Genomic DNA, 21,260 nt, shown 5'->3' with positions numbered 1-21,260 from the left:
CAAACTCTTCACGCAGTATCGTATCTCCCATTTCATCTTCATCTACATCCTCTTCCATTTCCATAATATTGTCCTCAAGTACATCGCCCTTGTATAGACCCTCTATATACTCCTTCCACCTTTCTGCTTTCCCTTCTTTGCTTAGAACTGGGTTTCCATCTGAGCTCTTGATATTCATACAAGTCGTTCTCTTATCTCCAAAGGTCTCTTTAATTTTCCTGTAGGCGGTATCTATCTTACTCCTCGTGAGATAGGCCTCTACATCCTTACATTTGTCCTCTAGCCATCCCTGCTTAGCCATTTTGCACTTCCTGTCGATCTCATTTTTGAGACGTTTGTATTCCTTTTTGCCTGTTTCACTTACTGCGTTTTTATATTTTCTCCTTTCATCAATTAAATTCAATATTTCTTCTGTTACCCAAGGATTTCTACTAGCCCTCGTCTTTTTACCTACTTGATCCTCTGCTGCCTTCACTACTTCATCCCTCAAAGCTACCCATTCTTCTTCTACTGTATTTATTTCCCCCATTCCTGTCAATTGCTCCCTTATGCTCTCCCTGAATCTCTGTACAACCTCTGGTTCTTTTAGTTTATCCAGGTCCCATCTCCTTAATTTCCCACCTTTTTGCAGTTTCTTCAGTTTTAATCTACAGGTCATAACCAATAGGTTGTGGTCAGAGTCGACATCTGCCCCTGGAAATGTCTTGCAATTTAAAACCTGGTTCCTAAATCTCTGTCTTACCATTATATAATCTATCTGATACCTTTTAGTATCTCCAGGGTTCTTCCATGTATACAACCTTCTTTCATGATTCTTAAACCAAGTGTTAAACATCATTGTATCAGAACTAAAATATTACAATTTCATTGTATTACAATCTGCCCTTAGAGACAGACACAGAGGCTCCGGTCTTGCGGGCGGAAGGGGAGGGGGGTTGGAGGGAGAGGAAGCTATTGGGGGGTGGGGGGAACAATGGGGGGAAAGGGGAGTCTCACAGTTTGTTACAGTTTCCGTCCACTGCCCCTTTCCCCCTAAATCTAACTTGCTTTTAGACCTACTTTTAAAGTGCCAAGTATACTGTAGGGCTATATAAAATGGTTTAATACAATAATAATAATAATAATAATAATAATAATAATAAGCATCACTGCTTAGTACATCACTTTAGTACAAATTTCCAGAAATTCCAGTTCAGAGAAATGCATCGTTTGCGAACTGTCCGAAATAGATGTGTCGTGCAATTGACTTAAGAGATATGTCAACAACAAACTGAGAACTTACAAAAAATGGTCGAAATGGCTCTGAGCACTATGTGACTTAACTTCTGAGGTTATCAGTCCCCTAGAACTTAGAACTACTTAAACGTAACTAACCTAAGGACATCACACACATGCATGCCCGAGGCAGGATTCGAACCTGCGACCATAGCGGTCGTGCGGCTCCAGACTGTAGCGCCTAGAACCCTCGGCCACTCCGGCCGGCGGGAACTTTCAAAAAATGAAAATTTAACCATTATATATGACAAGCGTGGATTCATCATTGTCAGTATTTCGATTAGATATGTAAGGTACGCTTCTGTGTAAATGAAGAGAGTGATGTTTTTTTGCATCATTTCGACCTACATTTTGGAAATCAATGTTTTCTTGTATTTTCTTAGTGGAGGGTGTTTACTTTTATATCTTGACGTACTCAGTTTACTCCAATTTGTTGTTCGTACCTTGGTTTCTGCAGTTACGGTAAGTCTGTGAACAGGAGCCGTTATCTGACTGGAATTTTCTCCATTGTGGGTTAGGACCCAGGCTCATCCGCAGGCTCAAGAAACGGAAAAGTGCCCTGTGTTAAATATACTTCATATTTTTCTAGAATGCCGGCAGAGGTGGCCGAGCGGTTCTAGGCGCTACAGTCTGGAACCGCGACACCGCTACGGTCGCAGGTTCTAATCCTGCCTCGGGCATGGGTGTGTGTCATGTCCTTAGGTTAGTTAGGTTTAAGTAGTTCTCTTTTTGAACCATTTTTCTAGAATCCGTTGCCAGGATCGAGACTCTTCCTGTTATGCTTCTGTATTCTCCGAAAGAAGTCTGCGAAACTGGGAAACTGATACGTGCAAAACTACAAACGCGTTAACGAAGATTTTTGTTACAGAAGGTCATAAACTGCTCCATCACTACCCCAACGGGTCCGTAGATGTCTGCAGTCCAAGTTTCACACCAGCAGAATGCAGGGAATTAGAAATATAGTTCGACTTCTTTGGTAAATGTAAGAATCTGACGCCAAATAGATAAGGTCTCCCATTCACCTACCCACCCCCACCTCCCCTCCCCTGCCAGGACAGCAGCAGTGTACCAAATCTGTCTACATGTAGAGGAAATTCTGTATGTCACTGTACGAACATTTTCTCGGGAACCAGTGTGGTACACAACTAATGGAATGTGGGAAACCGACTAAAAACCACATCCAGGCAGGCCAGAACTGCGACGCTTCGTCGTTAATTCGATTCCCCTTGCCGGAAGCGATTGCATTAACACTGACTGCTACCCGGAAGGGGGGGGGGGGTCAATGTAACATGTTTTGAATGTGTGTCGAGCGTACAATAACGTACAGTATTTTCCGTTTCTACAGCGTTATCTAAAAGTGACGACCTCTCGTAATTATCAAATGGCTCAAATGGCTCTGAGCACTATGGGACTTACCATCTGAGGTCATCAATCCCCTACACTTAGAACTACTTAAACCTAACTACCCTAAGGACATCAGACACATCCATGCCCGAGGCAGGATTCGAACCTGCGACCGTAGCAGCAGCACTGTTGCCGATTGAAGCGCCTAGAACCGCTCGGCGACAGCGGCCTGCTACAAACGCTTTAACGAAGATTTTTGTTACGGAAGGTTATAAACTGCTGCATCACTACTCCAACGGGTCCGCAGGTGTCTGCAGTCCAAGCTTCACACCAGCACAATGCAGGGAATTAGAAATACAGTACTTCTCTGATAAATGTAAGAATCTGACGCTGAGTAAGTGTTTAAGGGGACCAAATAGATAAGGTGTCCCATTCAGCTACCCACCCCCACCTCCCCTCCCCTGCTAGGACAGCAGCAGTGTACCAAATCTGTGCACATGTAGAGTAAATTCTGTGTGCCACTGTGCGAACGATTCCTAATTGCGTAGAATGCCTCTGAGGCGGAATTCGGGAACCAGTTCAAGTGGCTCCGAGCACTATGGGACTTAATTTCTGAGGTCATCAGTCCCATAGAACTACTTAAACCTAACTAACCTACGGACATCAGACACATCCACGCCCGAGGCAGGATTCGAACCTGCGACCGTAGCGTTCCCGCGGTTCCAGACTGTAGAGCCGAGAACCGCTGGCAAACTCTGGCCGGCCTCGGGAACCAGTCACCGCCGGCCTTGTGGCCGAGCGGTTCTAGGCGCTTCAGTGCGGAACCGCGCAGCTGCTACGGTCGCAGGTTCGAGTCTGCCTCGGGCATGGATGTATGTGATGTCCTTAGGTTAGTTAGGTTTAAGTAGTTCTAAGTCTAGGGGACTGATGACCTCAGATGTTAAGTCCCATAGTGCTTAGAACCATTTGAACCATTTTGAACCAGTCACCAGTCTGGTACACACCTAGTGGAATGTGGGAAACCGCTTAAAAACCATATCCAGGCAGGCCGGCACTGCGACCCTTCGTCATTAATTCGATTTCCCTTCCCTGAAGCGCTTGCCACCCCGGGTGGTGGTCAATGTAACATGTTTCGAATGTGTGTCAAGCGTATAGGGACGTACAGTATTCTCTCGTTTCTCCGGCCTGACCTAAAAAGTAAAGACCTCTCGTAATTATCGCGGACGCATTTAAATTTTGATTCTAAATGAAGGAACACTTTCTACTTCAGCAGAATCATCTCATCTGAAATTTGCAAGGTCCGCCAGATTACGTGGACGATTGCAGAGACGCACAGGAGCAAATGCGGTCCAATTGTCTCCGAAGCGGAACCGCAGTCGCCCAGGAGCGGGAGTGGGGCGGACACCCCCCTCTCGCGGCCGCGACCTGCGCCCATCTGACCATCGACCGGCGCGGGCCGCCTGCCGGGCCGGGGATCAACAATGCGCGGAGTGGCCAGGGTAGGGCGTGACGTCACCGCTCACGTGCCCGCGCCGAGCGCTCAGTTCGCACGTGGGGGCTAACGATCGGCGCGGGGAGGGCCGGGCTCCGGGTGCGGAGGCTGTGGCAGCGGCAGTGCCGCCCGCCGCCGCCATGAGGACGCTGGTGTCGCTGGAGCCGCTGCCGCTGCCCGCCGCCGTGCAGCAGCGCGTCGGCGAGGCGCTCAAGGCCGCCACCGCCAACGGGGGCTGCGCCGCCGGCACCGGGACCGGCTCCGCCACCGACGCCGACGCCGACGACCAGCAGCCGCCGCTGCCCCCCGACACCAAGAGTAAGACTCTTCTGCCTGCTCGCAACACGCTCCGGGCGTTTTGCTCCTCAGGGTCATGTACTTGACCTTTCCTCAAGTGATACAAAATACCACTAAGAACAATTGGCGCGTGAGGCACTGCAATGAGAAAAATAGCAAATTAAATTTTTCATTCATTTCCTTCTAATGTTCTCCAAATTTTTTCATTCATTTCCTTTTAATGTTCCCCAAAAAATAAACCACTACCTAAATTACGCCCGTTTCACAAGCAAGGCTTTATTTTTTAAAATTTGTACCATTCAGTAATCCATAACACTACCAGTAGTTCTCGGTATGTAGATCACAACGCGAGAAATCAGGAACTACATTGTTATTAAAATTTTTCATTTGTTTTTGAATACTGTTTGCCAAAAACTAGGTCGTTATATAAATTATGTCCTGTTCCAAGTGCACAACATTTCGTTCAGTGTCACGAATCACTATTACTTACACTCGACGTAAGACATTACTGCGCGAATAACCAGAAATTTTGATTTATTGAAAATAATTCGCTAGTGACCTCTTACTGTCATTGAAAAACTACAGCACTACATATATAGCACTTAGGTTTCAGGTGCATGACATTTTTTTGCAGATATCCAAAACGCTACTACTTAGAATCGGCGCCGGACACTGCAACGAGAAAAATCACAAACTACAAATCTTTCGTTTATTTTATCTTACTGTTCCGCAAAGAGTAAACAATTACATAAATTATATCCAGGTTCCAGGTGCACGTTCTTTATTTAATTTTTATTTATCTTCTCATGTCTTATAGTGATCCATAACGCTATCAAGTAAGTGACATTACAACGTGAAAAATCAGAAACTACATTGTTGCTAATATTTTTCATTGGTTTTGATTACTGTTTCCCAAAGAATAAATCGTAACATAAATTCTATCGCTGTATCTGGTGCTTAACATTTCATTCAGTGATCTACATCACTATTAATTACAGTCGGTATAAGAAATTACCGTGCAAATAATCAGAAAATTTATTATTTTGAAAATAGTTCAATGCTTTCCCCTTTAGTCACTGAAGGACTACACAATTAAGTACAATGTGTTCAGTTTTCGGTTACATGACATTTTCTACAGTTATCCAAAACACTGCTTATTATAGGCTGCGCGAGTCGCTACATCGAGCAAAATCGAAAACTGTACTTTAAAAAAAAATTCTGAAACATTAAGTAAAATATATTCAGGTTTCAGGTCCGTAGAATTTCTTGCATAGATCCAAAACACTACTTATTATAGTCAGTGCGAGCAATTACAATGAAAAGAAAATCGGAAATTACATTTTTTTCGAAATTATTTAACTGGTTCATTCTTACTGTTATCGAAAAACTAATTTATTTGGCATTTACGTCTTAGTTCCAAGTACATGTCATCTTTTTATAGTGATTACAAATTGTAGTCGGTGTGTGACGTAATAATGTAATAACTAGAAACTACATTGGTATTAAAATTGTTCATTGACCTTTTTCCTCAGTGTTTCTCAAAGTTTTAATCATTACGTGAATTACGCTCATCACGTTTCATTCAGTGAACCGTATCACTACTAAGTGTAGTCCACGTGAGACGTTACGTTGAGAAATATCAGAAATTATAGTATTTTAATACATCCTCCCTAATTTAATTTACTGTTAATGAAACACTAAATCATAATGCAAATGTCCTGCACCGCCTCTGCTTGTGAATGACTCAGCCTTTTCATCTGTAGCATTTAAAACAGTCATCAGGACCGGCTATAAACTAGAGACGAAGGAAGCTGCCGCCCCTGGCGGGACGCTATAATTTTGGCGGCAGTACATAAAAATTCCAATAACAGGATTTCTTAGTTTACTTTGTTAGCGGCTTAGCCTCCTTATCAGTATAATACGAAAGTAAAAATCTACATTACATTTTATAATGTATGAATGTTTGTATCGACGTAGATGTCTTGGCTGCAATGCACAATTATTGCCCCTAATGGTCCTCTAAGTACCCTTAGCCCACTCCCGGAAAAACTCGAAGCTCCGATCCCACACTCAGTATGTGGCGCAGACCTAGAATGAAAATTTGACGGGAAGTGACATTTCCTTTCACGTAGTATTTGATATCCAATCAACTTTTTTTTTAGTAATGTTTGTTGACTTACCATATTTCTGACACTTCTTCAGTTCGTTATGGTTCCGCTAACTGTTTATTTACGTATTTTTATTATGAATTTCATGCATATTACGAAGGAAACCTCTGATGACTGAGAGAATTGTTGTAGTGTTCTACTAATTTAAATTTTTTTATGGAATGAATGAAAGGAGAGGACGCTAAATCCCTACTTCAACTATGGCGCCAGAGTAGAACACTATTCATTCACGTGCAATGCTTTACCAATTAAGTCATCTCGATATAGATTAATCCCCAAATGAAACTCGGTACTGCTTCCTCTCCACTTCGGTTGAAGTTGCACGGAGGGTCTTTTTCTATAATGTGGAGAGAAGCTATTTTCTGATGTAGGTGATGACACACTTTGTTGATTCCAATTATTACAAAGCAAGTGAGAGAGCCATGATGGAATTTCGAAGAAGAAGTGAAAAACAGTTTTGACTCGGTGGTGACGCGTGCTGCGATGGTTCCACTAGATGTATTCGTTATAGGCACGTGTCAGTCACACTGTAGTAAGTTACCAGATACAACGAACATAGGGTGTCCTGTGCAAACGTTAAAATCTCAGCCGTAGCCGTTTCTGATGCAAAGTCGTAAAGTTAATTTGATTCCTCTACCAGTTCATGCATCCGGTTAGGGGGCTCTGCAGCTAAGTGGACAACCACAATGCGAATGAGGGCTACCAACGATTACAAGGCCTTGCCAAAAGTTGTATCAAGCGCCACGAAAATAGCGCTGCAATCAACTATGGGCTTCACCTTGCACCTTTCTATCTGTAGCTTACCGTATGACTAATGAATCAACAATAGACATCCGTTATCAGCAACAAAAATGTGTCTTATCTGCCCTACACGACAGCATAAAATGTCGAAAATGATGTTTGAAGAAGTCAGACCAGATCAGATACTGGCCACATTCAGTTTGGTTCTTTACTGAGGAAAGCATTTTCATCCATTGCTCTGTAATAACGCAATGGGAAAAAATTAAAGAAAAAGAATAGAGTGGTAAAAATTTCGAAATATTTAAAATTATATCAATTTTTAGACGAGAATATTCAAATACATATTTCATCTTAATAGGGATACCGTAATCTGTTTATACATTAGAATCTGGAACTGAATTTGGTATTCATTCGATAAGCGGTAGAAAATTACAATAGCGGCTAGTTTCTGTTGATTTGCCGATGATGCTGTAGTCTACAGCAAAGTAATATCACACGAAAATTGTGAACAAATCAATGAGGATTTGCAGAAAATAAATGCGTGGTGTAATGACTGGCAGTTATCTCTCAATATTAGTAAGTGTAACCTACTGCGTATAAAAAGGCGAAAGTCCCCATTAAAGTACGAGTACAAAATAAATGCCCACTCTTTGGAAGCGGCAACGTCCGTCAAGTACCTGGGTGTGACTATTCGAAATTATCTCAAATGGTATGATCAGATTACACAAGTAACGGGTAAGGCGAACTCTAGATTGCGGTTTATTGGTAGAATCCTGAAGCGATGCAGTCCTTCAACAAAGGAAATAGCTTACAATACGTTAGTTCGTCCAGTCTTGGAGTATTGTTCGTCTGTATGGGACTCTTACTGGTTGGATCTAATTCGAGAGATTGAGAAGGTCCAAAGAAGAGCGGCAAGATTCGTGACTGGTACATTTAGCCATCGCGAGAGCGTTACAAATCTTATAGACAGTTTGAAGTGGGACACACTTGCAGATAGACGACGCACTAAACGGAAGGGCTGCTCACTAAATTCCGAAACCCGATCTTCACCGAGGATGTAGAGCATATATTATTACCACCAACTTTCAAATCGCGCAATGATCACCATTCAAAGATAAGGGAAATAAGAGCTCGTACTGAGGCGTTCAGACAGTCGCTTTTCCCTCACACGATCCGCGAGCGGAACAGAAGGGGGGAATATGATTTTGGTTCGAATTGTGCCCTCCGCCACACACCGATTGGTGGCTAGCGGAGTATATATGTAGATGTAGATAGCCTACGAAGAATTATTTAACTACAATGTATTTTTTACAGTTGAATTTTGACAATTAAAATATCACAATATCGACTATCATTTTTAACACGTCGCGTATCAAAGTCTTTTTTTTTTTTTTTTTCACCATGACATCTGCAATTCCTAGCAGTTTTATTTGGAACAACTGTTAATTTTTTCTCATTTTCTGCCCTTGCAAATGATCGTCAATGATGCAATTTCTTTAATATATGATGTTATATACCTACTTAGTTTCATAGTACATTTGCGCTGACCCTACATTTTGAACACCGCACAACAGAGGATTTTAACAATTTACCTATGATAATAATCAAATATTTGATACTATTGGAGGCATAATAACAAATCTCTAATTTGGTAACAATGAATGTTATACCCCTTTCAATAAGAGATGTGATACAAAACTTCCTGATAGAAAAGAAACTATTTGCTGGGCCGGGACTCGAAGTTTTCTCCAGCAAGTGCTCACATGACTCAGAATCCAACCTCACAGATCCATTACCGCTAGTATTCTTTTATCTAACTTCTGTGAAGTTTGCATGGTAGGAGGGGACACTGAAGAAGTAAAGCTGTGAGGGCGGCTCTGAATTGTTCTTGGGTAGCCCAGTCACTGTAACGTATGCGTACGAAAAACGAAGATCCCAGTTTCAAAGTCCAGTCTGGTACATAATTTTAGAGTGTCAGAAAGTTTCATATTAGCGCACTCTGTACTACTCAATGAAAATTCACTCTTGGAACATGATGCAATAAAACGAGTGTGTTTATTATAGATTTTATAGCTCTGCTTACAGAAATGTGTTACAGCTAAAAAAATTCATAGAAAGTAAGAAGAAGCACACAAAATCTTCATATGAAACAGTGGCTACAGTTTATCAAAATTAGCGACCCGCCCCAGTGACCCACGGGTGGCAATAAATATCTACAGCCGGACGACTTCTCTGTAACGTGTAGTGATATGCACAAACCTTTCATATGAATCAGTCTGTCTATTAGTGAAAACCATATAAAATCCCTACAGTAGTTAAAAGGTAGCTTTCACACACTAAGAGAAAAACACGGATGGAGGACATAACTTTATAATACATTTTGGGCAAAGTTTGCTACTATCTGGAGCTGCAGCGGCTGTTCACTGCTTCTCAGCTGACCAGATGGTATCCCCCGCCACTGTCACGAGACGACACTCCAGACCCCAATTAAATATGAAACAGATAACAATACACATATTACACACTCATTATATACACAAATCTTATCCATGAATCTCTCTATCTAATAATGAAAACAGTATCAAAATCACTAAAGTAGTTCTTGCAATTAGCCTAAACGTACAGATATAAAAATGCGGCGGGGTTAAAGCTCAAATTTGTATGACTATTGTATCGATTGTTTCGTACTGGCCTGATTATCATCCGAAATAAATGCCGAAAAAAAGTGGCCCCAAAAGTTTGAGAATGTTTTAATCTTTTTCAATAATATCAGAAAACACTACAGGTTAAATTTATAGGAAAAGTCCTAATGCCTACAAAATACACTCTAAGACAAAAAAAAGTCTCACCACAAAGAAATTAATCGGTTGGGACCGAAATCAGCAGATGTGATGTAGATATCCAGCCAAACAAATGTTATATTTTCAGAAAAACTTGATGATTTGTTCAAGAGGAAGAGCTTCACAAATCACTCCTCTGGTTGTCATCCGTGGCGCCCTTACAGCACAGTGGCATGTCGAGGACATTCTACGACCTATTTTCGTGTTACCTTCCTGGGCTTACATTTCAGCAAGGTAACGTCCGTCCGCATACGGCGAGAGTTTCTACTGCTTGTCCTCACTGTTGCCAAACCCTAATTTGGCCAGCGAGGTCTTCGGATCTCTACCCAACTGAGCATTGTGAGTAGGACCTTCAACGAGGTCAGGATTTTTACTACCTAATGCGCCAGTTTGCCAGAATTTGGCACGACATCCCTCAGAAGGACATCCCAGAACTCCATTAATCAATGTCAAACCCAATAACTGCTTGGTTAAGGGCCAAAGGTGGACCAATGCTTTATTGCCTCTTTCTCTTGAACAGCAATTAACCAGCTCTTTGACATTGTAAGCATTTGTTGATCGGAACAGGAACATTACGTTTCTCGCTTAACGCGAGCTGTCGCCTTACCATTCGGCTATCAGTGCAGACCCAATCTTCCAAATTACGTCAACCAAGTGTGTACTTCCTGTACTCGTACATCCATTATGTATATTTACGTACAGGGGACACATTTTAGTTGAAAATCGCTTGGTCGATGTAGGCGGATAAATACGATATTGCGGTGCCTTTGTTATTCCTAATTAAGATGTAAAATTCCTTCGAACATGCATGCATGTAATTCGGAATAACACGCGTACTGCAGTATCGTATTTATCTGCCGACACCGGGCGAGAGACTTTCAAATAAAATGTCTCCCCCAAACGAGAATATACATAACGGATGTACGAGTACAGTATGTGGACGCATGGTTGACGACGTATGAAAGTTTGGGTTCGACTCTGAGTCGTGCACGGATAGCCAAATGGTAAGGCGACCGCTCGCGACAAGCGGAGTATCCCGGTTCGAGTCCCAGTCTAGCACAGATTTTCACTGTCGTCATTCCTTTACACAGCTGATGGTAGTCTATATTCGCAACTGCAAATACATTTCATGTATTGCATGACGGTTGCAGTCGCCGCAGTGCGTGTTCCCTCGACATTGCAAACTTTAAAATGGTACGCCGATTTTCTTTTTCAGAAATCAGGCTAAGCCCTGAGAAACTGCAGATCTCTCGTGGAGCGTCAATGGACTGCTATTGTTTTGTTATTTAAGTATAACAGCACCGATCATCCACATAGACAGAGCGAGATGGCGTAGTGATTACCGCACTGGACTCGCATTCGGGAGGACGAAGGTTCAAACTTGCGTCCGGCCATCCTGATTAAGGTTTTCCATGATTTTCCTAAAAGGCTTCAGAAAAATAATGGTATGGTTCCTTTGAAAGGGCACAGCCGACTTCCTACCCCATCCTAACCTAACCCGATGTGACGACCGCCCTCGCTGTTTGGGCCCCTCCCCCACATCAGCCAACCAAGCAACCTGCGTTACACCTCTCTTCTCCTTCAACCACGGAAACAAGCATTAGTATATCGAAGCTTACGAAGCGCAGACGTTTTTGCAGGAGGTACACGTTTGTTTGCATAGATTTGTTCGTTCCAGAGGACGCTACATTGTTGTTGTGAAATTTTTAATTTTTTTCTCTATCTTTTAAGGTTTTCCTGAGTTTCTTTTACCGTCGAAATTTACTTTTCAAATAAGGTTTTCGTTGCAGTTTACATTTACCTTCCTCTTTCCAGGAGATAGGAGGATTCGAAAATGGGCGGTGCGAAATAAGTGAACTGCAGACAGTATATCCTCTAACTTCACTAATGTAACATATAGTAATGATGGACTATACCTGTCCGGAAAGGTAGACAACAAGGAAAATTTTGGTGCGACAGTCTCAGCTTAGACGAAGGAAGTTACCATGAGCTGCTCCTGCACACTGCACGAAGGTGCCATGTGAAATGTCTGTGGTTAACCGCTGGGAGGATTTAGTACCCTAGAAAATGAGTGCTACACGGCCAGGTGTGCGTTTGCACAATGACAAGTAAGGGTAATACCAGGAACAGGTATTTGTGTCATCCTTTCCATTACTTTAACGCAGCAGTTCAAAAACTCAGTCGAGGACATTTATTATACCATTAGATTACAAATTAAGACTTGTAAGGCTACAATTTCTCATGATCTTCAATGATACTTCCCAAGAACATGTACTTCGATAATGTAAGACGTTTTAAGTGTTGATGATTACCGGTTTGATAGTCTAAGAAGTTTTAAGTGGTGCAAAGACAGCCACTAGAGCCAATAGTGACAATTGTGTATTTCAAGGTAAATATGAACAGCACATTTTATGGAGAGTGGTGGATAGTAAGACGATACCACACAATTCTACGCAGTTTCACGTGCCTGCCCACGCTACAAATCAGTAAGTGATATTCAGAAACTTTCTCCACAAAGATACACAGGAACGTAGGAAATTGGAGAGATACTTCAGAATAAAGTAACTATGTCAGGGAAGGTGGTTACTGATAATTGGTTTAATTTATTGTGAAGTACTTATACACTGACGGAAGAAAATCACAGCATCAAGAAGGAGTTGTGCGACATAGACGAAAGTTGGTAGCCGTGTTTCTACATCTGAAAGATGATGTGTTTTAAAATTTCGTGCAAGTTACATAAGACTGGTGCTTATAGCGCCACTACGAGGATGCAAATCAGGTTTGCTTTAAATACACGTTTTAACGCTCGTGAGCGTTAGTTACGTTTGAAATTGCACTTGGTGAATTGATGTTAGTCAAGAATTCCTTTAAGGCGACAAAAAAGCCATTATCAACAACTCACTGAATCTGAACGAGGTCGTGCAATAGGATCCGAGAAGTTGGACGTTCCTTCTGCGATGCTGCAGAAAGACTGGGTAGAAATGTAGCCAGTGCACATGATCGTTGCCGGTGGTGTCCACGAAAATGTACGTCGCAAGAAGACCAGGCTACGGACGGCTACGTTGCGCTACCGAGTGGGACGAGCATCAAGTTTGGCGTATGGCTCTGGCGCATCGTACTGCATCTGTAGCAGCAAAGTCAGCAGCATCTGGCACCACAGTGCCGCAACCAACTGTTACAAATCGGTTACTTAAGGACAGCACGGAGCCAGAAGCTCTCTAGGCTGCATTCCACTGACCCCGAACCACCGCCTGTTGCGACTACAGTCCTGTCAAACGATACGTCAATGGAAGGCAGCGTGTAGGCCTGTTGCGTTTTCTATTGAAAGCTGGTTCTTCCTCGGTGCCACTTACGGCAGTTTGTCGTTTAGAAGGACGCCAGTTAAGGTGCTGCAACCAGCCTGTCTGAGTGATAGACGGATTGGACCTACTCCTGGAGTTACGGTCTGGTGTGAGATCTCGCATGGCAGCAGGAGGCCTCTCATGGTTACCCCACGCACCCTGATCTACATCTATCTACATCTACATTGATACTCCGCAAGCCACCCAACGGTGTGTGGCGGAGGGCACTTTACGTGCCACTGTCATTACCTCCCTTTCCCGTTCCAGTCGCGTATGGTTCGCGGGAAGAACGACTGTCTGAAAGCCTCCGTGCGCGCTCTAATCTCTCTAATTTTACATTCGTGATCTCCTCGGGAGGTATAAGTAGGGGGAAGCAATATATTCGATACCTCATCCAGAAACGTACCCTCTCGAAACCTGGCGAGCAAGCTACACCGCGATGCAGAGCGCCTCTCTTGCAGAGTCTGCCACTTGAGTTTATTAAACATCTCCGCAACGCCACCACGGCCACCAAACAACTCTGTGACGAAACGCGCCGCTCTTCTTTGGATCTTCTCTATCTCCTACGTCAGACCGATCTGGTACGGATCCCACACTGATGAGCAATACTCAAGTATAGGTCGAACGAGTGTTTTTTAAGCCACCTCCTTTGTTGATGGACTACATTTTCTAAGCACTCTCCCAATGAATCTCAACCTGGTACCCGCCTTACCAACAATTAATTTTATATGATCATTCCACTTCAAATCGTTCCGCACGCATACTCCCAGATATTTTACAGAAGTAACTGCTACCAGTGTTTGTTCCGCTATCATATAATCATACAATAAAGGATCCTTCTTTCTATGTATTCGCAATACATTACATTTGTCTATGTAAAGGGTCAGTTGCCACTCCCTGCACCAAGTGCCTATCTGCTGCAGATCTTCCTGCATTTCGCTACAATTTTCTAATGCTGCAACTTCTCTGTATACTATAGCATCATCTGCGAAAAGCCGCATGGAACTTCCGACACTATCTACTAGGTCATTTATATATATTGTGAAAAGCAATGGTTCCATAACACTCCCCTGTGGCGCGCCAGAGGTTACTTTAACGTCTGTAGACGTCTTTCCATTGATAACAACATGCTGTGTTCTGTTTGCTAAAAACTCTTCAATCCAGCCACACAGCTGGTCTGATATTCCGTAGGCTCTTACTTTGTTTATCAGCCGACAGTGCGGAACTGTATCGAACGCCTTCCGGAAGTCAAGAAAAATAGCATCTACCTGGGAGCCTGTATCTAATATTTTCTGGGTCTTATGAGCAAATAAAGCGAGTTGGGTCTCACACGATCGCTGTTTCCGGAATCCATGTTGATTCCTACATAGTAGATTCTGGGTTTCCAGAAATGACATGATACGCGAGCAAAAAACATGTTGTAAAATTCTACAAGAGATCGACGTCAGAGATATAGGTCTATAGTTTTGCGCATCTGCTCGACGACCCTTCTTGAAGACTGGGACTATCTGTGCTCTTTTCCAATCATTTGGAACCCTCCGTTCCTCTACAGACTTGCGGTACACGGCTGTTAGAGGGGGGGCAAGTTCTTTCGCGTACTCTGTGTAGAATCGAATTGATATCCCGTCAGGTCCAGTGGACTTTCCTCTATTGAGTGATTCCAGTTGCTTTTCTATTCCTTGGACACTTATGTCGATGTCAGCCATTTTTTCGTTTGTGCGAGGATTTAGAGAAGGAACTGCAGTGCAGTCTTCTTCTGTGAAACAGCTTTGGAAAAAGGTGTTTAGTATTTCAGCTTTACGCGTGTCATCCTCTGTTTCAATGCCATCATAATCCCGTAGTGTCTGGATATGCTGTTTCGAGCCACTTACTGATTTAACGTAAGACCAGAACTTCCTAGGATTTTCTGTCAAGTCGGTACATAGAATTTTACTTTCGAATTCAATGAACGCTTCACGCATAGCTCTCCTTACGCTTACTTTGACATCGTTTAGCTTCTGTTTGTCTGAGAGGTTTTGGCTGCGTTTAAACTTGGAGTGGAGCTCTCTTTGCTTTCGCAGTAGTTTCCTAACTTTGTTGTTGTACCACGGTGGGTTTTTCCCGTCCCTCACAGTTTTACTCGGCACGTACCTGTCTAAAACGCATTTTACGATTGCCTTGAACTTTTTCCATAAACACTCAACATTGTCAGTGTCGGAACAGAAATTTTCGTTTTGATCTGTTAGGTAGTCTGAAATCTGCCTTCTATTACTCTTGCTAAACAGATAAACCTTCCTCCCTTTTTTTTATATTCCTATTAACTTCCATATTCAGGGATTCTGCAAAGGCCTTATGATCACTGATTCCCTGTTCTGTACATACAGAGTCGAAAAGTTCGGGTCTGTTTGTTATCAGTAGGTCCAAGATGTTATCTCCACGAGTCGGTTCTCTGTTTAATTGCTCGAGGTAATTTTCGGATAGTGCACTCAGTATAATGTCACTCGATGCTCTGTCCCTACCACCCGTCCTAAACATCTGAGTGTCCCAGTCTATATCTGGTAAATTGAAATCTCCACCTAAGATTATAACATGCTGAGAAAATTTATGTGAAATGTATTCCAAATTTTCTCTCAGTTGTTCTGCCACTAATGCTGCTGAGTCGGGAGGTCGGTAAAAGGAGCCAATTATTAACCTAGTTCGGTTGTTTAGTGTAACCTCCACCCATAATAATTCACAGGAACTATCCACTTCTACTTCACTACAGGATAAACTACTACTAACAGCGACGAACACTCCACCACCGGTTGCATGCAATCTATCCTTTCTAAACACCGTCTGTACCTTTGTAAAAATTTCGGCAGAATTTATCTCTGGCTTAAGCCAGCTTTCTGTACCTATAACGATTTCAGCTTCGGTGCTTTCTATCAGCGCTTGAAGTTCCGGTACTTTACCAACGCAGCTTCGACAGTTGACAATTACAATACCGATTGCTGCTTGGTCCCCGCATGTCCTGACTTTGCCCCGCACCCGTTGAGGCTGTTGCCCTTTCTGTACTTGCCCAAGGCCATCTAACCTAAAAAACCGCCCAGCCTACGCCACACAACCCCTGCTACCCGTGTAGCCGCTTGTTGCGTGTAGTGGACTCCTGACCTATCCAGCGGAACCCGAAACCCCACCACCCTATGGCGCAAGTCGAGGAATCGGCAGCCCACACGGTCGCAGAACCGTCTCAGCCTCTGATTCAGACCCTCCACTCGGCTCTGTACCAAAGGTCCGCAGTCAGTCCTGTCGACGATGCTGCAGATGGTGAGCTCTGCTTTCATCCCGCTAGCGAGACTGGCAGTCTTCACCAAATCAGATAGCCGCCGGAAGCCAGAGAGGATTTCCTCCGATCCATAGCGACACACATCATTGGTGCCGACATGAGCGACCACCTGCAGATGGGTTCACCCTGTACCCTTCATGGCATCCGGAAGGACCCTTTCCACATCTGGAACGACTCCCCCCGGTATGCACACGGAGTGCACATTGGTTTTCTTCCCCTCTCTTGCTGCCATTTCCCTAAGGGGCCCCATTACGCGCCTGTAGTGCTGACACTCATGAACAGTTTTTCAGAGACTGCTCTCCAGTAGGATAAACATCGTCCATTTATCACTATTGTATCCCAACGTGCCCTACAGAGTGTCGACATATTGCCTTGGCCTACACAATCACCAGATCTGTCTCCAATCGATAACATATGGGATATCATCGGATGGTAACTCTAATGCCGTCCACAAAAAGACATAAATCGACCCTGTATAGTGCAATAGACATGGAACTCCATAGCACAAACTGACATTCGGCACCTGCAAAACACACTGCTTGCACGTTTTCATGCTTGTATTCAACATTCTGGCGGTTTGACGAGTTATTAATGTTCCAGCACTTCACATCTGTAATGATTTATCTCGCAAGGATTTATCTTGGAATGTTAATCACTTAGATGTGTCCCTAAACAAACGCATCCCAGAAATTTCATTACTCGATATTAATTATTTTTTGCTGTATAGATTTTTTTCCATGACTCTCTACATTCCACGGAACTATCCTTGGGACATACTTCCCAAATCAATAAGGGTAGTGCAAGAATTGCAGACTGCCTCCAACCATGCGTAGCTAATGCTTAATTACTGCCATTATTACTTCTCCATGAATACCTTTCACTCCTGTATACAGTCTTCTAGTTTCTGACTATGACATTTTAACGTTATGTTCGCTGTGGTCTTCAGTGAGAAGACTTTATGGATGCAGCCCTCAGGGACTGGCTACCACGAGCAGGCCTCATCATCTCTGTATAACTATTGAAACCTTCAGCCGTTTGAACTTGTTTAGTATACCCGTGTGGATTTAGGAAACGTAAAGGAACCAGAGATGCACTTCTAAAGTTGCGGTTCATAGGGAAGAAATACTGAAGAAAAATCGGTACACGCACGTAGGATTTGTCGAACTGGAAAAAGCGTTCGACAATATCAAATGGTGCAAGATGTTCGAAATTCAGAGCAAAACATGGATAGATCCCACAGGGGAGGACGGGTAATATACAATATGTACAAGAACAAAGAGGGCATAATAAAAGTGGAAGATTAACAACGAAGTGCTCGAAACAACCAAGTGCTCGAATTAAAATGGGTGTAAGACAGGAATTAAGTCTTTCACCCCTATTGTTTAATCCATACATCGAAGAAGCAATACCGAAAATAAAATAAAGGTTCAAGAATGAGATTAAAACTAAAAGTGAAATGATATCAATGATAAGATTTGCTGATGACATTGCTATCTTCAATGAAAGTGAAGAAGAATTACAGAACTGTTGAACTTCAGTCTAATGAGTACAGAATATGGACTGTAAATCGAACAAAGCCGAAAGTAATGGGGTGCAGCATAAACGGGAACAGCAAGAAACTTAACAGAATTTTGAAAAACAAAGTAGATGAAGTTAAGGAATTCTGCTAAGTAGGCAATAAAATTACCCATGATGAACAGAGCAAGGAAGACATAAACAGCAGAATGTCGTACAGAAAGAATGCATTCCTGACCAAGATCGGTCCGTTAATATCAAACAAAGGCTTTAAGTGCAGGAAGAAATTTCTGAGAATGCACATTTGCAGCGCAATATTGTATGGTAGTGAAACATAGACTGTGGGAAAACCGGAAGAGAAGATAATCGAAGTATTTAAGACGTGGTGCCACAGAATAAAGCTGAAAATTAGGTGGACTGATAAGGTAAAGAATGAGGAAGTTCTCCAGAGAATCGGCGAGGAAAGGTATATATGGGAAAGACTTACCAGAAGAAGGGAATAACTTCCATGGTACTAGAGGAAGCTATAGAGGGTAAAAACTGAGATTGGGAAAGAAAGAAACTGTTCTCAAGTCTTACTCACCCTCTACTATTTTTCCACCCGCAATCACTGCAGTTCTATACTGCCATTTCTTTGATGCCTCGGAATGTGTCTGATCGACCAGTAAGTTCATTTAGTCAGGTTGTGCCCTAACTTTTTATTCTCCCCAATTTGGCTCAGTTTCTCCACGTATAATCCTCAACATTCTTCTAGAGCACAATACTTCAAAAATTTCTGTTGGCTTCTTGCCTGAACTTTTCATCCCCATATTTCACTTCCTCACAAGGCTAAACTCCTGACAAATACCTCTACAAATAACTTCCTAAAATGTAAATTTAAATTTCAGTTTATCAGATAACTTTATCTTCGAAATGCTTTTCTTGTTATTGCCAATTTGCATTTGGTATCCTATCCATATCGACTCCATATCGACTGTTGTCGGCTATCTTCTGATCCAAACAGCAGAACTCATTTACTACTTGTAATGTCTCAACATTTCCTGATTTAATTCTTCTGCATTATATTAATCTTTCCGTTCAGTTTACCTTCGAAGTCATTTGCCGTCTCTAGCAGAATTACAGTGTCATCGGGAAGTTCAGTATTGTAATTCGCCTTTACTTGTTGTTGCAGTTTATCACATTCGTATGCAGGTTGACATTTCCTTAGGATCTGAAAAGCTGTAATTTACTTCGAAAAAGATCTGTGTTAAAGGAAAAATTCTGAAATGTTTCCCATAAAAATCGTAGAAGTGAATCTTTACGCTTTTTGAAATTTTTATCAGGAAGGATGTGACGTTATCGTAAAAAAGGGTAATGTCATTCAACAACTTGAGTTCCCACTTTATTGTTTGGCTTTATTTACACTGTATGTGTCTTCACTGAACAAGTAGTGACCGTAGATCATCTACGAAGGTACTCAACAAGTAGTGCGCAATTGTTGATTTAAGTGGTGCAGGATTTTTAAGTTATACTTAATGCTTGAGCAGTCTGATAACCGACCCCGGATGTTGACAGCTGTTTTTCTAGAATAGTGGTGAATGGGTGTCTCTGATTTTAATCAGAACTTCCTGCATCCTTAACTCGATCCCAGCCACTGCTTAAGCTCCTAATACAGCTTGTCAGCAATGTCGGCCGAACACTTACGGTATAGAGAATGAACGTCGTTCTTCCAACGTCCTTGTTAAAGACGACGGAGGAACCGATACATGTACAGACTACACTCTGGCCCTTGAGATGTGGGACTGCATCATCTACGATCAACATCATGGGAATGCTGATGACCATGGAAACCACTGCATTTAAAACATGTAGTGCGCACACTCAGCGAATAAGGTCTGTAGCTGAAAACATATCGTGATGATATATCCATTGGTATTAGATTTTGGGTTAGTCCGGCATTCGGATCAGCGGAATGGGACTATAAAGAGAGAGGTAACCATAAGAAAAAGATTGAATTACCAACTAAAACTTAACATTGTCTATGTCGGATCGTGGCATATTAGCAGTTTAATAGTGGCAGGGAATTTAGAAAATCCAAATAAATAAATACAGGGTACAATGCTCGGCAATGCAATTAAATGTAACGTAGATAAGGCTATTTCGTCGGAGGGTTATATGAACATCAGCAGAAAATAGTAAACCGAAAGTATGATTTGTTATGAATAAGACGGTAAGGCAGAGAATGAGTTACTGCAAACTTTGGAATCAACAACAAACCTTTCCAACAACTGTAATACAGGTGTGCCTGCTGACGACACAAAACATAGTCAAATACATAGAGAAAGTATATAATGCACTGAGAATGATAATCTAATAGTCTTTGGTGACTGGAAAACTGTTGGACTCGATACTAGTAATTGTAGTGGAGAAAGAATAATTGAGTTATCCAATAAATCCCAGCTGATAACAGCGAATACATTGTTAAAAAATCATAAGAGGGTGAAGTATACTCGGAAAAGGCCTGGAGGCACGGGGAGATTCCAAATGGATCACATCATACTCCGATTCTTAAATCAGATATTGGATTGCAAAGCGCACCCAGAAGCAGATTAAAATGTAGTAAAGATGAAATGTAGGTGGTGCGCCACGAGTTCCTCTCGTGTGTCAACCTCTTCACCTCAGAGTGGCATTTGCAACCTACGTCCTCAACTACACTCCTGGAAATGGAAAAAAGAACACATTGACACCGGTGCGTCAGACCCACCATACTTGCTCCGGACACTGCGAGAGGGCTGTACAAGCAATGATCACACGCACGGCACAGCGGACACACCAGGAACCGCGGTGTTGGCCGTCGAATGGCGCTAGCTGCGCAGCATTTGTGCACCGCAGCCGTCAGTGTCAGCCAGTTTGCCGTGGCATACGGAGCTCCATCGCAGTCTTTAACACTGGTAGCATGCCGCG

At 42.7% G+C, this 21,260-nt stretch overlaps 1 protein-coding gene across 1 annotated transcript in view; it reads left to right on the top strand.

Annotated features, from left to right (window-relative positions):
* The first annotated feature begins 4,251 nt into the window (after positions 1 to 4,251).
* Positions 4,252 to 21,260, top strand: part of LOC126474453 (putative inorganic phosphate cotransporter) — a 155,684-nt gene continuing 138,675 nt past the window's right edge. Inside the window, exon 1 of the mRNA XM_050101925.1 lies at positions 4,252 to 4,429. Within this exon, the coding sequence (XP_049957882.1) occupies positions 4,252 to 4,429 (178 nt within the window). The remainder of the gene's footprint in view (positions 4,430 to 21,260) is intronic.

The sequence above is a fragment of the Schistocerca serialis genome, chromosome 4, assembly GCF_023864345.2.
Source record: "Schistocerca serialis cubense isolate TAMUIC-IGC-003099 chromosome 4, iqSchSeri2.2, whole genome shotgun sequence".
Classification (NCBI taxonomy): Eukaryota; Metazoa; Arthropoda; class Insecta; order Orthoptera; family Acrididae; genus Schistocerca; species Schistocerca serialis.
Note: the sequence above shows the minus strand (reverse complement) of the source record. Positions and strands in the feature narration are given on the sequence as shown.